Consider the following 13499-nt stretch of genomic DNA (forward strand, 5'->3'; position numbering starts at 1 on the left):
ATGAAGGCCTCACAAGGACTCTGTTGATGGTCCAGTGCAGCGTGACTCACACAAACTGAAGAGTCCTGATCATAATCAAACAAAGGAGTGACGAGACGCCACGTCTGAAAGAGAAGGAAGTCTCGGAGACGCTCGCCAGTCCAGACTACTGGCCACACAACAATTATTTAGGAACTGTGATAACACAAATTCCTTTTAGCTGCAATGTGGTACAGTATTGTATCGGTGTATGACGCATCTACTGGTGTGTGTAGATAGAAGACCCATATTAAATACCACTCTAAAGGTCATTTGGTTAATTACATTCCCTCTGCTGGAGGAATTTTGATTAATCCATCCATCTCATTACTGCTCAGTCCTCATGCGATTATGAGGACAGTGATGGAAGAAGTATTGAAATCCTGGTGACATTTTAATTTAACTCACTTTACTTTAGTGAGGACATTGTAAATAAATAATGTATTACATGTGTTTACACTGATAATGTGTTCATCTTAAAAGTAACCATAACTGTCAAAATAAATGTTTGTTGTTGGTTTTATTTGACTGCACTACTAACTACCACACACATACACACACACAGACACACACACACACAGACACAGACACACACACACACTCTCACACACACACACACACACACACACACACACACACACACACACACACACACACACACACACACACACACACACACACACATCACTGAACTGTAACTGGCTGCTATGTCTTGGACGTTGTAGCAATGCATAGTGTATAAAGATACAATGAGAAATACTATTATTATTATTATTATTATTATATTTTACCATAGCAATACTGTTATTATATTTGTTTGCAATACTGTTATATCTTTTATATTTGGTGGCTTATTTTTTAATTATTTATTTTTTACCTGTAGTTTATTGTACTTCTGTTAGGAGGACCGAGCAAAATAATCTTTTCATTGTATAGAATAACTGTCTCTTATCTGTGCGTATGACAGTAAAAACATCTTGAATCTTGAAACATGTATGAACCATGAAAATTAGCATGACATTCCCGCTTCAAATAAAACTCCTGTTCACTTTTTTGCATCACCATGTTCCCACAAAAACTATTGTGGCCACTAACTGTGTGCAGCAGATGCACCCGGGCCTGAGGAGCACAGCAGACCTGACATTATGGACAGAAAACAAACAGACAATCCTATTTCTGAGGTTGGGAAAGCTCATGTTGGGCTGCTCCTTAGTATAATGGAGACCGGCTCCGGACCGGTTTCCTTCGCCTTGTGACTCATGTGGAGGTAGAGGACTGACTTCATCATCCATCATTCATCAAGCTGTGATGAGCAGAGTGAACTCTGAACTTAAGGAAATGACTCATGTGTACATACAGTTAAACCCTGGGGATATATTGGGCAAACAAATTGTGTTAAAATATCCAATGATAAGCCCCCAACTTATTGGTCATTAGAAATGATCTTCCTGCTAAACGGCATTACTGTACATTCTTGTTGGGAGTTGTTTTTTTTAGCTATGATTTCATCCCAAATGATTTGATTTGATCCCAATTTCAAATGTGTTTTAATCTGTAAATCATGGAATAAACATTTCTGTTTGTAGGTCAGTTAATTGTTTTAATTTCCTCAAAGTAAACAATAATGGATGAGAAAAGAAGAACACCTTTGTGTGGTGTTTTGTTAACAGAGCCCAGAATGAAAGACACATGTACTGTAAGTTACTGTACGACACAAACCCAGCAGTCTATTAAACGTGACAGCCGGCTTGACGGGCGATAGGAGTTGAGATTGGGCAACAGCAGAACTATTGTCCTCCCCATTGCCGGAGCCAAGACGGATCACCAGGCAACCGGCAGGATAGACCGCTGTGTACACACAAGAGGGGCCTCGGGTTACACACATTTCACCAGTTATCTTCCAGGCTCTGCGGCAAACACCAGCTATAAAAACCAGACAATTGCGAGCAAACGCTCGGTTTCTCAGATTACAAAAAAAAAAAAGCCGAGCCCTCGAGGCGTCGGGGATGGCATGTTGGTTTTAGAGAGTGATGAAAAGGAGAAGTGGTCTAAGGAATTAGCCAACAGGCTGGAGTTGCAGGTTCAGCACATCGGCACCCCCTCTTCACTCATCCATCATCTCGCAGCCTGTGATCCCCCTCAGGGGCAGTTCCCATGCTCTGTGCCAACCTGAGCGTGCTCTGTGGGGTCTGGAGCACAGACATTAAAATAATAATACTACAGGTAGGGCTGCAGATGCAGACATGCCAACCCCTGCCTGACACATGCAGGCGGAGCGGAGGCCAGACTCACTGGCTCTGAGACAAGACGCGTTCGCTTCAAGCCTGCAGAGACTTGAAGAGTTCCAGTTTTTTTTAAAAAAAATATTGTTTTGGAGGACCAAGCGTGACTTTACGTAACCGTGAGATGAATGAATTTGTGTGGAGGGATGTCAGAGAGTTTGCCTTCTCAGCCTTTTAAAAAGGGCCTCGATTCAATCAACAGGTCCGTTCTCGTTGGTTTTCAAAGAGTAATTTGGATTGAATGGAAACACAAATCCTTGTGTTTATTTTGAGTAAATGTGCAATTGGTTTTAACAAAACAAAGTCCTAATAGTGCGGTAAACTTTTGCCCATGTCTCTGCACATTGTGCACATATTTAGGGCATTTTATACAGAGTAAAATTAGAATTTCTTTAAACCCAAAACAATAGTGACACTTTGTGTGTTTTACCAAGCTGCTCTTATTATTACTTTGATTACTTAATTCCTTATCATGATCATGTGACGCTCGCTAACCTCCAGAGTAAGTGATCAACACGCGTATCTCGCTCTGAATGACGAGTGAACACAAGAAACGATCTCTCTCATTCTTTTGCTTTGTTCATTTCTATGGTTATAATGTTGCAACTCCGACACCGACTTCAAAACAGAACATTTGCAGACACATTTTGGGGAGAAAGTGAAAAAAAGCGACGAGGTCAAACAAAATAAAAGGTTTAAAATGTTTTAATGGATGATGCAGCACTGATATGTAACAGGTTCAGAACACTGAAGGTCAACATATTTGTCTTTTTGTTAAATCAATGGCTCCGATGATCTACAGCATTCCTCTCGGTCTGTGCTCTCTTAAATAGGACTGACCGGCATACCAGCTGCAGTGCGCTACAGTGAAACGTCCCAGAAGCTCACAGGTTACCATCATTCTGACGCTGGTAAAAATTGTGCTTGTTAAGTAAAAAAGTAAAAAAAAGAATTTCAACACAACAGAGTATTTATACTTTCTATTCACAGTGTACATATTTACATTAAAGCTTTTTTGACCGTTACGAAATACCTACAGTGCTGAAAAGGGTTTTTAAGTCCAAAGAAACTCTCTTAAGTTTGATATGACCCCTCGAAGCCCAACACTGGAGGCCCCAGTGGAGTATAAAAGAAAGACAGCGAGGGCAGTCCTGTACAGGCCTTGTAGTGTCTGTGCTCTCGTTAGCAGGGCGCCGAGGTGCATCGTGTGCTGCTGGACTGTGGATTGTCTTTGCGCTCCGTCAGCTTGAGAATGACCACCCTCCTCTGGAGCGACTGAGCCTCCGGCGGCGCGGGCAGCTCGGCCGCCGGCGGCGCCGAGCTCTCGGCGACTAAGTCCCGGCAGTCCTGCGGCAGCAGCATCGTGACGACGTTCGAGTACCCGCCCCGCAGCGCCAGGTGGAGCGGGCTGAGGCCCTGCTCGTCCGACAGAGCGCCGCCGCCCGGACAGCGAAGGAGCAGCTCCCGCAGGGCTTCACAGTGACCGTTCTCCGCCGCCAGGTGGCAGGGGGTGCGCAGGGCCCGGTCGCACCTGGAGGGGTCCGCGCCTTCTTCTATCAACATCTTGACTGTGGCCAGGTGGCCTCGCTGGGAGGCCAGGTGGAGAGGGGTGAGTCCGTTGGCGTTCTGGCCGTGAATATCCGCCTGGTGTTTGATCAAGAGGCGGGAGGTGCTGGTGTGACCCGTCTCCGCCGCCACGTGCAAGGGTGCGTTCAGCCCGGCGGACGCCATGTGGACGTCCGCCCCGAGTTCGATGAGGATCCGCGCCACTCGGTACTGCCCCCGCTGGCAAGCCAGGTGCAGCGGCGCGCGGCCGTCCGCCGTCTGCACGTCGGCGCCGGCGCCGGCCTGCTTCACCAGCAGCTTGACGATGCCCAGGTGCCCTTGCCAGGCGGCCACGTGCAGCGCCGTCCAGTCGTCCTTCCCCTTGATGTGGACGTCAGCGCCGCGGCTCAGCAGCACCCGGACGACGTTCTCCTGGCCGTGCTGGCACGCCACGTGAGCCGGCGTGCGTCCCTGGCCGTCGGCCTCGTTGATGGTCGCCCCCCGGTCCAGCAGCAGGCGGGCGATGGCCTCGTCCCCGTTCTGCGCCGCCCAGTGCAAAGCCGTGTACTGGTCCTCGTCCTTGGCGTTGACGTTGGTGCAGCGTCGCCCGAGCAGAAGCTCGGCCAGGGGCTTCAGGTGCTTCTCTGTGGCCAGGTGCAAGGGGGTGGAGCCGCGGGCGTTCGCCAGGTTGGGGTTGGCGTTGTTCAGGAGGAGGAACTTGACGGCCTCCTCGTTGGCCAAGGCGATGGCGTGGTGGAGCAGACTGCCTCCCCCGTCGAGGAGGAGATCGACATCCTGAGGCTGAAGGATCTTCATCAGCTTGGCGGTGTCTTTGGTCCTGATGGCCTCGCACAGCTTCCGCCTCTGGACCTCGGCAGAATCTGGAGGGTAAGGAGGAAGAAGTATGGGTTTGAGGCCAAGAAAACTCATCATATACTGTTGTTGGGTTGACATGAATAATAGTTCCTCTTGGAGGTCTTTAATCGGCTCTTACCACATGTGTTTTCCTTCTCAAAAGACAGCGTGATGGAGTCTTGGGAGGAGAAGGCGGAATCAGCAGAGGAGATGCCAGACAGCCTCTTGCAGGTGTTCTCCTTGCTGTGGCAGCTGTCCTCCTTCACGCGATCGAAGCTCCTCGAGATCCCAGAATCCACTTGGCTCAACAGCTCCGACAGGCTGTAGTCTTTTTCCGGCAACATGGCGGACTTTGGACGCGCCAGCTTGTTCTCTTTGACCTGTAGGGCAAAACGCCAGATCAGCATATTTGGCCAAGCTGTTGTTTCGACACGGCAGCGTCACGTGTACTCGGGTATGCAGCTGCCGCTCTTTCGCGACTGCTATTGAATGTTGAATGACGTTGTGATCGTTTCGTGAACTTCCGCCATGCTTATCTCGTGTCCCATCGGACTGTCACAGCTGCTGCCCGTCAACAGTCAGGATGTTTGTTCCTGGTCACGTACACAACAGCGAACGCCACGGAAATGACAAAGCGGCGTTTGCGCTAAACAATCCCATCAGTCAACATTCCTCGTTTGTGATGCAACTTCTGTTCCGGCTCAAACATTTGCACAGCATATGACTGGAAGAGTCATAAGCGTGTCTGGAGGAACAGCGATAAGCCTCCCAACGTCTGAGTGTGTGGTTACACATTAATGAAAAATGAAAACAAGCCAAGTCATGACATATAAAGCGGAGTGGAGGTTCACATGATCTGCCATGTTTCGAAATCTACCAAAAGAAAGTGACAATAAACACAGATGCTGGGGAAAAGTTCACATGGTGGCGTTGTGGCGTACCTGGTCACTCGTGAGAGCGTTAGGCGACGTGGGCTCCGACTCTGACGTGGATAAGGTCGGCGTCTTGGGCTCCTCTTGAGGTTTAGAGCAGAGCTCCTCGGCTTCAGATGTGATTTCTGGAAGGACAACAGCTCGAGGTCAAGCAGGGATGGTTTAGGGAGCGCAAAAAGAAGAGGAAAGCTAAAAGCAGGAGGCTTTTTAAGGGATTTAACAGTGTTTAGTGAGAGGGCCAGGATGAAAAGTGGTACAATTTACCCTGGAAGCTGGGTCTGGCATCAGGGTTCGTGGTCCAGCAGCGCTGCATGAGGCTCAGGAACCCGGTACAGGCCGAGGGCCGACATCGGGGCACAGCGGCCAGGTCGGGACGCACCCCCTTCACCACCCGCACCATGATCTGAAGGATGTTATTCTCACCTACGAGGGGAAAAAACAATCAGATACCTCAGTTTTATCCATGATACATCAGGTTTTTGGCCAAAGCATTGCTCAATAAAACACAATGTGAAGAGGTTTTGTATATTGGCTAATGAGGACACATGGTTTCAAGTTTCAAATACAAAAGACGTTGACATTCTGTATTATATGATGTTAATCTAAAGTGCTGGTGGAGCCTGTGCCTGTATAGATATGCACAGCTTTATCATCATCTGCCCATGTGCTCAGATAAGACTGTGTGTGTGTGTGTGTGTGTGTGTGTGTGTGTGTGTGTGTGTGTGTGTGTGTGTGTGTGTGTGTGTGTGTGTGTGTGTGTGCTGTTGTTTCCCGTGGGAGCAAAAGGTAAAGCACTCAAGAGTTCCCAGTCATGGCCTCCTTCTTTCTGACTGTGAGATTAGTTAAGTCTGCACTTCAGAACAAACAGGTATAGATGCCTTAATCACAGGTGCTTCACCTCCTATTGTGACCATAATACCAATCGCAGGTGGAGGAGGAAGAAGGAATGGGATGGTAACCAGGCCGTTTCTGACTTTTTAATGATGTCTGGGTAAACATCGGCGGTGCCAGTGCCAACCTGGAAACCCTGATCCAAACGCTGCTCTTATAAAAGCAGCCAAATTCCTTGGAATGAACTGCTACCTGATACGCCTGGGAGAAAATACACTCGACTTGCTCGCCAAGCACCTCCTGCCTGCACTGGAATGCACTGAGTAAACACATACAGTACAGCACCTGTACACACAAACAACACACCTCCAAAGGTCTACAATGTGTCTTTTTTGGAAATTATAACTATTCCTGCCAGGAAAATATTAAAAATAGAGAAAAAGTTGGGAGGGATGTGTTAGAAATATGAGATAACATGTCAAATGTTTGACTTACTAAGTAGAAAATATGAGACACCATAACTCTGACTCTGTGAGATAAGGGTTACGTTTAAGAATATTTATTATTATAGGATTATTTACATAATGATAAGAGTAAATGTAGAATACATCAGCTAATAAGCATGAGCTTCATTATAATCTACGGTTATGAGTGAAATATCTACACCTGCATCATCCTCACTTATAGATTGCTTTGCCTTTTGTGCCAATTAGCGATTGTTAGCATGCTAACACGCTAAACTTTCATGGTAAACATGATCCCTGTTAAGTTTCACCGCGTTAGCATTGTTATCGTGAGCATGTTAGCATGCTAACACGCTAAACTTTCATGGTAAATATGATCCCTGTTAAGTTTCACCGCATTAGCATTGTTATCGTGAGCATGTTAGCATGCTAACACGCTAAACCTCCATGGTAAACATGATCCCTGTTAAGTTTCACCACGTTAGCATTGTTATCGTGAGCATGTTAGCATGCCGGTGTCAGTGTTTATAGGACATGTCATGAAAAAGGGGCTTAAAAGAGAGAGGCTCTCAGGTGAATACACATGTATTCAGTTATTTTCTGAACATTAGCATGTAAGTATGTTTGAGTAGAAACACAAAATATGTGCAAGTATAATATAATATGTCCCCTTTAAAGCTCCCTGTGCCTCAGTAAAAGCTCCACAGCAGCTCACATTGCTGTAGACTCTTTGTCTTGGTAATTAAATGTTGCTTGAAACTATGTATTTGTAAAAACACAAAACAAAAACATATGATAATATTGGCACACCGTTAAAAGTCACATAAGCATCCCATTTACAGCCCAGGCTTATCATAATCATTTTTATTTTTACCAGTGCTTTTTATTTCTCACTTTCCAAACTCTTGTGGGCAGAAATGACTTTATGAAACACAGTTTCCCTTGAGCCTTAAATTAAATATGAATCGGTTTCATACATGAATAGAAGTCTCACCTTGATAGGGTTTCTTCTGAGTGAGAATCCCCCAAATGACAATGGAGAAACTGGAAGAGAGGCAAAATGAAATTGAGAGATGTCAGTACACAGAAAAAAAAAATCAAACATATCGCTGCAGAGAAATTGGCAGGTTTTCTAATTCAAGCCGAGTGTGCTTATTGTTGTAATTGTCTTCCATGATAAGCGCTGCCAGATTTATTTAAATAATGAAATTGTAGTGTGGTTATGAATGTTTACCTCCTTTAAATTAAACAGTTGAATTTTTAAATAAATCCATCATTATAATGGTAAACATGGGATAAATATCTTGCTGGCATGCAAAGAGCTGGCAGAACCAACCTGTATACGTCGTGCTTGGTGTCGGACACTCTGTCCTTCTCGATGATGCTCTCGGGCGGCAGGTAGGCGATGGTGCCGCAGAAGCCGTCTCTGCTTATGTCATCAGCCCGTGACAGGCCGTTCCACCTTGCCAGGCCAAAATCTGATATCTGAGAGAGGGAGAAATCAGATAAGGCCCCTCAAACAGAGCTTTTTTTTTTTCTCATGGCGCACCGTGACATTGATGACTAACTTCGCCCTCTGACTGCGACGGGCTGCTAAGCTCCCATTATGTGCACTCAGTGGCACGATGAGGGCAACGCAGCCGTGTCCCAGCCTGCCGGAGAGGAGAGGCCCTTCACGTTTGTGCCGAGGAGCGCACGCCCACGCTCGTTCATGCACACGCACACACACACATTCACAGGAGGAGAGCTTTAATATGCGCCGAGTTAATCGTGTCGGGACAGGCCCGGGTGAGGTGTTTACATCCATGTATTAAACTCCAGGAACGACGGTTCCCACCCATCGCTCACAGCACACAGGGCTGTTTAGAGGTTGGACAGAAGGCTGAGAGAGACACCTGTCTGCCCAGAGCGTGTGGCAAACTGTCATTTCAAATCAAAAGCAAACCACCTCGCGGCTGAAATTCCCTCAACAACCCCGTAACTCTGACTTTCAGCCAGCTTTGAATAAAAAATAATTACACTCCTTGAGAGCCTGTTTCATATATATGTCACTGAGATGATTGAGGACGATTTCTCGCAGTCGTTACTTATTTTACATCCTGTTGCTGCTGCGGAGAAACCTCAGATTGCAGCTGTTCAGATGTGGTGTTACTTTTCAGGACATTTAATACAAATATAACACGTGCACAGTTGTTGTTTCCACTCATTACAAGGCTGAAAGAAAACGCCCTTCGAAGGGCGCTAACGACGCCACTTTGGTGCAAAGCGCTCTACCTTGACGTGATAGTGAGCGTCCAGCAGGATGTTGGCCGGCTTCAGGTCCAGGTGGAGCAGCGGCGGGCTCATGCAGTGCAGGAAGTTCATTCCCACCGCGGTCTCGTGGATGATGCGGAAGCGCAGCTCCCAGGGCAGCGGCTCGGTGGCCAGCAGCATCTCCAGCGAGCCGGTCTCCATGTACTCCATGACGAGGCCCTGGGGGTCGTCGCAGATCCCGTACACGGGCAGGATGTACCGGAACTTGGCGGCCTCCATCTTCTTGGCCTCCTCCAGCAGCTCCAAGCGCTCCCTGTGATTAAGAAGATAATGCAAATGAATGCGACAATTAATCGTGCCCGCTGTGTGAGTCAGGCTCTTGTGCCGGTGACTTCGAAATTTCCAGCTGAAATTAGATGAAACATTGTTTTTAAATCTGGTTTGGAACCAATCCTTCCACACCCGTTGGCCTCACAGGCACTTATCAAATCTCCCTTCTTAGAAAACATTAACCTAATGATACTGAGGTCACGCTTTGCTCATTGAGCAAGAACCATTTGCATAACTTTTTGACCGATCCCAAATTCCAGCACATCACGTGGAACCATTACCGAGCTCCCAGCTATGCGAAACGTCCACGGGCACCTCAGCGGTGACCTCTGCGGACGTGGAGGACTCATTCAACACAGTTCAGTTCAGAGCCGTGGGTTGGCTTCCCGGCCTGGAATGCACCAGGAGGCTTAAACGGAGCTCTTGTTCTCTGTTGCACAACCTTCACACAGCTCTCTCTTTATCAGTCCGGCGGCCCTCGCTGACATGCCTCAAACACAGCGTGTGCAGGTCATCCGTGACCTCAGCGCACATATCTCCCCTTTCCCTTGAAAACGCAAACACTTAATGAGGACAGAGGAGAGAAGGATAAATCACTCTGCGTCGGTAGGAACGTGCTTCACAGGCAGAATTAAGCTGGGAGCCGTGGGGGAATGATGTTGTTGTTCTGCCATTAATGAAATGAAATTAGAAGCACAGAAGAGGCTCCTAGGAGTCTATTATGTGCAAAGTGTATCAGGTTACTAATAGAGTCGTGTTGTAATAGGAGGGAGCCTGGCGATAATTGTCCTTCAGGCACCAGCCCCCAAAATCTGCCAGGCAGGAATAATCAAACAAAACACGGGAGGATGGGCAAGCACTTGTTTGCTAAATCCGTCATCTAATCCCAAGTGCTCCTTGAGCAGCTCCTTAAAAAAAACCAAACAATGCCCCCGCTTTAACCGAGAGGCCCGGTAAGACCGGTTCCTCGGCTTCTTTTATTGTCTGTGCCACACAGCGGCCGCCACAACGGGCGGACAAAGGCGGCTTTGAGTCCCTGCTGCTGGATGCTGTCCGCGGGTCAATGGAGGCCGCAGTCAAGCGGCTTTGTTTATGTACTCGAGCAGATGATAGAGATGATAGCATCTCGGTTCGGGATCAGAGGACGCTTTAAGTGACACTACAGGTTCTGGGGAGTTATTGCGAGGTGGCATTTGTCTGAGGACCACTGGTAAACCCGGCTCGTCTACTCACATCCCAGAAGAACCCATTTACATATGGAGCTCTTTGTTTTATAGAGACCTCCATGCAGAGCAGAAATACAATAGTTATGCTAAATGAATTCAAGATGCAATCTCTGGATGAGCCTGAGGGGGAGAAATACCACTTTGCTTCCCTTAATGAAATGCACATATATGGAAATGGGCCCCTCCCTGGGGCCCAGAGATAAACACCTCACTGTTGATTGGGGGGAATCGGCGGTGGACCTTTTATGCCTGGGTATGGTTTGGATAAGTAAACAGCAGAGGCTCTCAAAGGAGGGTGAATCAACATGTCAGTGGTCCCTGCAACACAACTTAACAGTGCCTAGACATACAACAGCACTGCCTTCTGTGTGCTGCTGTGGCCCCGTTAATAGCTGCACTGTGTCCCAGACTGGCAGCAGGTGAGTCACACATCGCCTGGTGCTCACCTCTCAACAACTTCAGGGCAATGAATGACTTTTCACCAACGTAGCTGTAACGTAAGCTTCCGTCTGTCTGCTATTCGCTCATGAACCGATCATCCAGAGACAAACTAACAGACAGGAGCCGGGTACAGACAGAGCTTTTGATTGTATGATCCGGTACTCAGAAGGACCACATGAGGAACAATAGAAATAAACCACTTGTACACTACTTACATATCATTTTACATGAACATAAATTCATCATTTTAAAGATAATCCATTAAGGCTCAACAGCTGGAACTTACTTGTCACCCATATGAAGGCAGGGAGGGCACTTGATAGCCAGCCATGTTTTCCACTGTACGTGCCGGACTTTGTATACTTGTCCAAATCCACCTGAGCCTATTTTCTCCCAGCTGCCAAATTCAGGGGAGTCAAAGGTCCTCAACAGCCCCATATTCCCATGGGGGGAATCCAGACCGTCCATATCCACGTAGAGAAACCCAGCAGAAGGGTAAACTCCTCTTTTGTATCCGTCTCCAAGGCACAACCTGGGCACACAACCTGGGCTTGTGAAGAGACACACTGAACTGCCTGCCTGTGAGCTCTTCCTTGTTTTTCCCCTTGTCAAGCTCAGTGAGGCCCCTCCCTCTGTTCAGGTGAAGGGGAGGCAGGGAGGGGCCTCGGTGCAGTGACACCACTTCCTGGTTGTGAAACACAGTGGAAAAGATGGAAAGCTTTAAGAAACAAGATGAGCAACGAGGCCCCCGCGCCGCCACCGGGGTGCCGAGACAAACACCTCTCCGGAGGCCCCGCAGTCCCGAGCGTCTCGTGTGTCTGCCATAAAAGAGGAATATAATCTTCACACTGAGCCGGAGTCCATGAACCCGAGGAATGTGTCATTTCAGAGAACACACCTTTGTCCCACTATTATCCCACTCAAAGCCCCAGAGATAAGAGGAGGGAAGAGGTGAGTTATGTGGACTCGCCTCCTCGGCGGTGGCGGGCCGGCACGTTCTTTTTAACAGCCGGGTGTTGTTATGATGTGGAGTTTTGCTTTTCAGTGACATGAAGTTCAAGGCAATTTTAGCTCAGGGTCAGGAGGAGGAGAGCAGCCGAGCGGCTGCGTCCTCTGGTGGGAGCCTGTAAATGATTTACGTTTGGACTTATCGTAGAACAAGTATGTAGTGGAGCTTAAACCAGTCTTATCTCGGACTTTTATAAGCTAAATGTGATGAAGTTCATCAAACACGCATTTCATGAAGCCCCTAAATGTGAGATGTCAGAAGTCCAATCTAGGCCCTAAAACAGAAACTGTAGCTCCTAACTCTTGGAGGTTTGGGCTAAAAAAAACAAGCTCATTAGATCAGAAACAACAGTGGACTGAAGTGAAACTTATACTCCATTAAAAGAACGTCATGATCCAGTTTCAATTCTATTTTTGGGTCCTTCCCTTCAAAAAAGACACAACCTCTCTAAATAATATATTCCTGCAAACATGGAGAATATTGCAACCACACAACGAATGAAACGAGACCCGTCAGATGAGGCCGAAGCCTGACACGAGGTCAGAGGTCAGACTCTCCATCTGATACGATAGAGGCTCTGACCTATGATCTCATATCAGGCTTTGGCATCATCTTTCATTTAATTTGTTCGTGTGGCTCAGGACAAAAAAATTAAAAAACGCACAAAATGTTACTCTAACATCCTTTAAATATAGATATATATGTATGTGTGTGTGTGTGTGTAAACCTTCGCTTCCTCTCTCATAATTCTCATACAGTCCCTTTAAACTGTGATGATCCTTTTATAGGTTGCATCAGTTCCTCGGCCTTAATTAGGCAGTTTTACCTGCATGTCCACCTGTGTACGGACTGAAAACACAAGACTGTCGTCACTGCATCTTCATGTACATTGTGTGTGTGTGTGTGTGTGTGTGTGTGTGTGTGTGTAACCTGGGATAAAAACACTAATCTAATGCGTCTCCACAGACACAATTATCAATTATGTGTTGTTGGCACTTCTAATAATCAGCAACTGAACAACCCCACCTCCCTGTTTACCTCTGCTCCACCTGCATAACTATGAGCTCATCGTGTCAGCGGCTCCGCCCGGCTGCCCAGGTTTGAAGCAGGAAACTGGAAGGACCAGGCCTGCGGGATGAGTAACCATGACATCAGCGAGGCTGTTGAGACAATAAGAAGATCTGATTGGTCCGCGAGGAACCAGTCTGAGGCTCTGCTGCATTTACATGAACACATCAGTCAAACGGCTGAAGTTGTTCGCTGAGGGCCCAGCCCTCATGCAAGGCGGCATCACACCTCTTGATCATTAGCAT

General features: G+C 47.3%; 1 protein-coding gene across 1 annotated transcript; it reads right to left on the reverse strand.

The window, feature by feature from the left end:
• Positions 1–3218: 3218 nt before the first annotated feature.
• Positions 3219–11660, reverse strand: ripk4 (receptor-interacting serine-threonine kinase 4). Its single transcript, XM_068601000.1, has 8 exons — positions 11464–11660; positions 9202–9493; positions 8264–8412; positions 7922–7971; positions 5897–6055; positions 5642–5757; positions 4840–5080; positions 3219–4726 (listed from the first exon to the last, which is right to left on the reverse strand). Exons 1-8 carry the CDS (start codon positions 11643–11645, stop codon positions 3483–3485), a joined length of 2433 nt encoding a protein of 810 aa, XP_068457101.1. The 5' UTR covers positions 11646–11660; the 3' UTR covers positions 3219–3482.
• Between the last annotated feature and the right edge of the window lie 1839 nt (positions 11661–13499).

This window comes from Clinocottus analis, unplaced genomic scaffold (genome assembly GCF_023055335.1).
Source record: "Clinocottus analis isolate CAN_PGR_092001 unplaced genomic scaffold, fCliAna1.0.p SCAF_5, whole genome shotgun sequence".
NCBI classification, from domain to species: Eukaryota; Metazoa; Chordata; class Actinopteri; order Perciformes; family Cottidae; genus Clinocottus; species Clinocottus analis.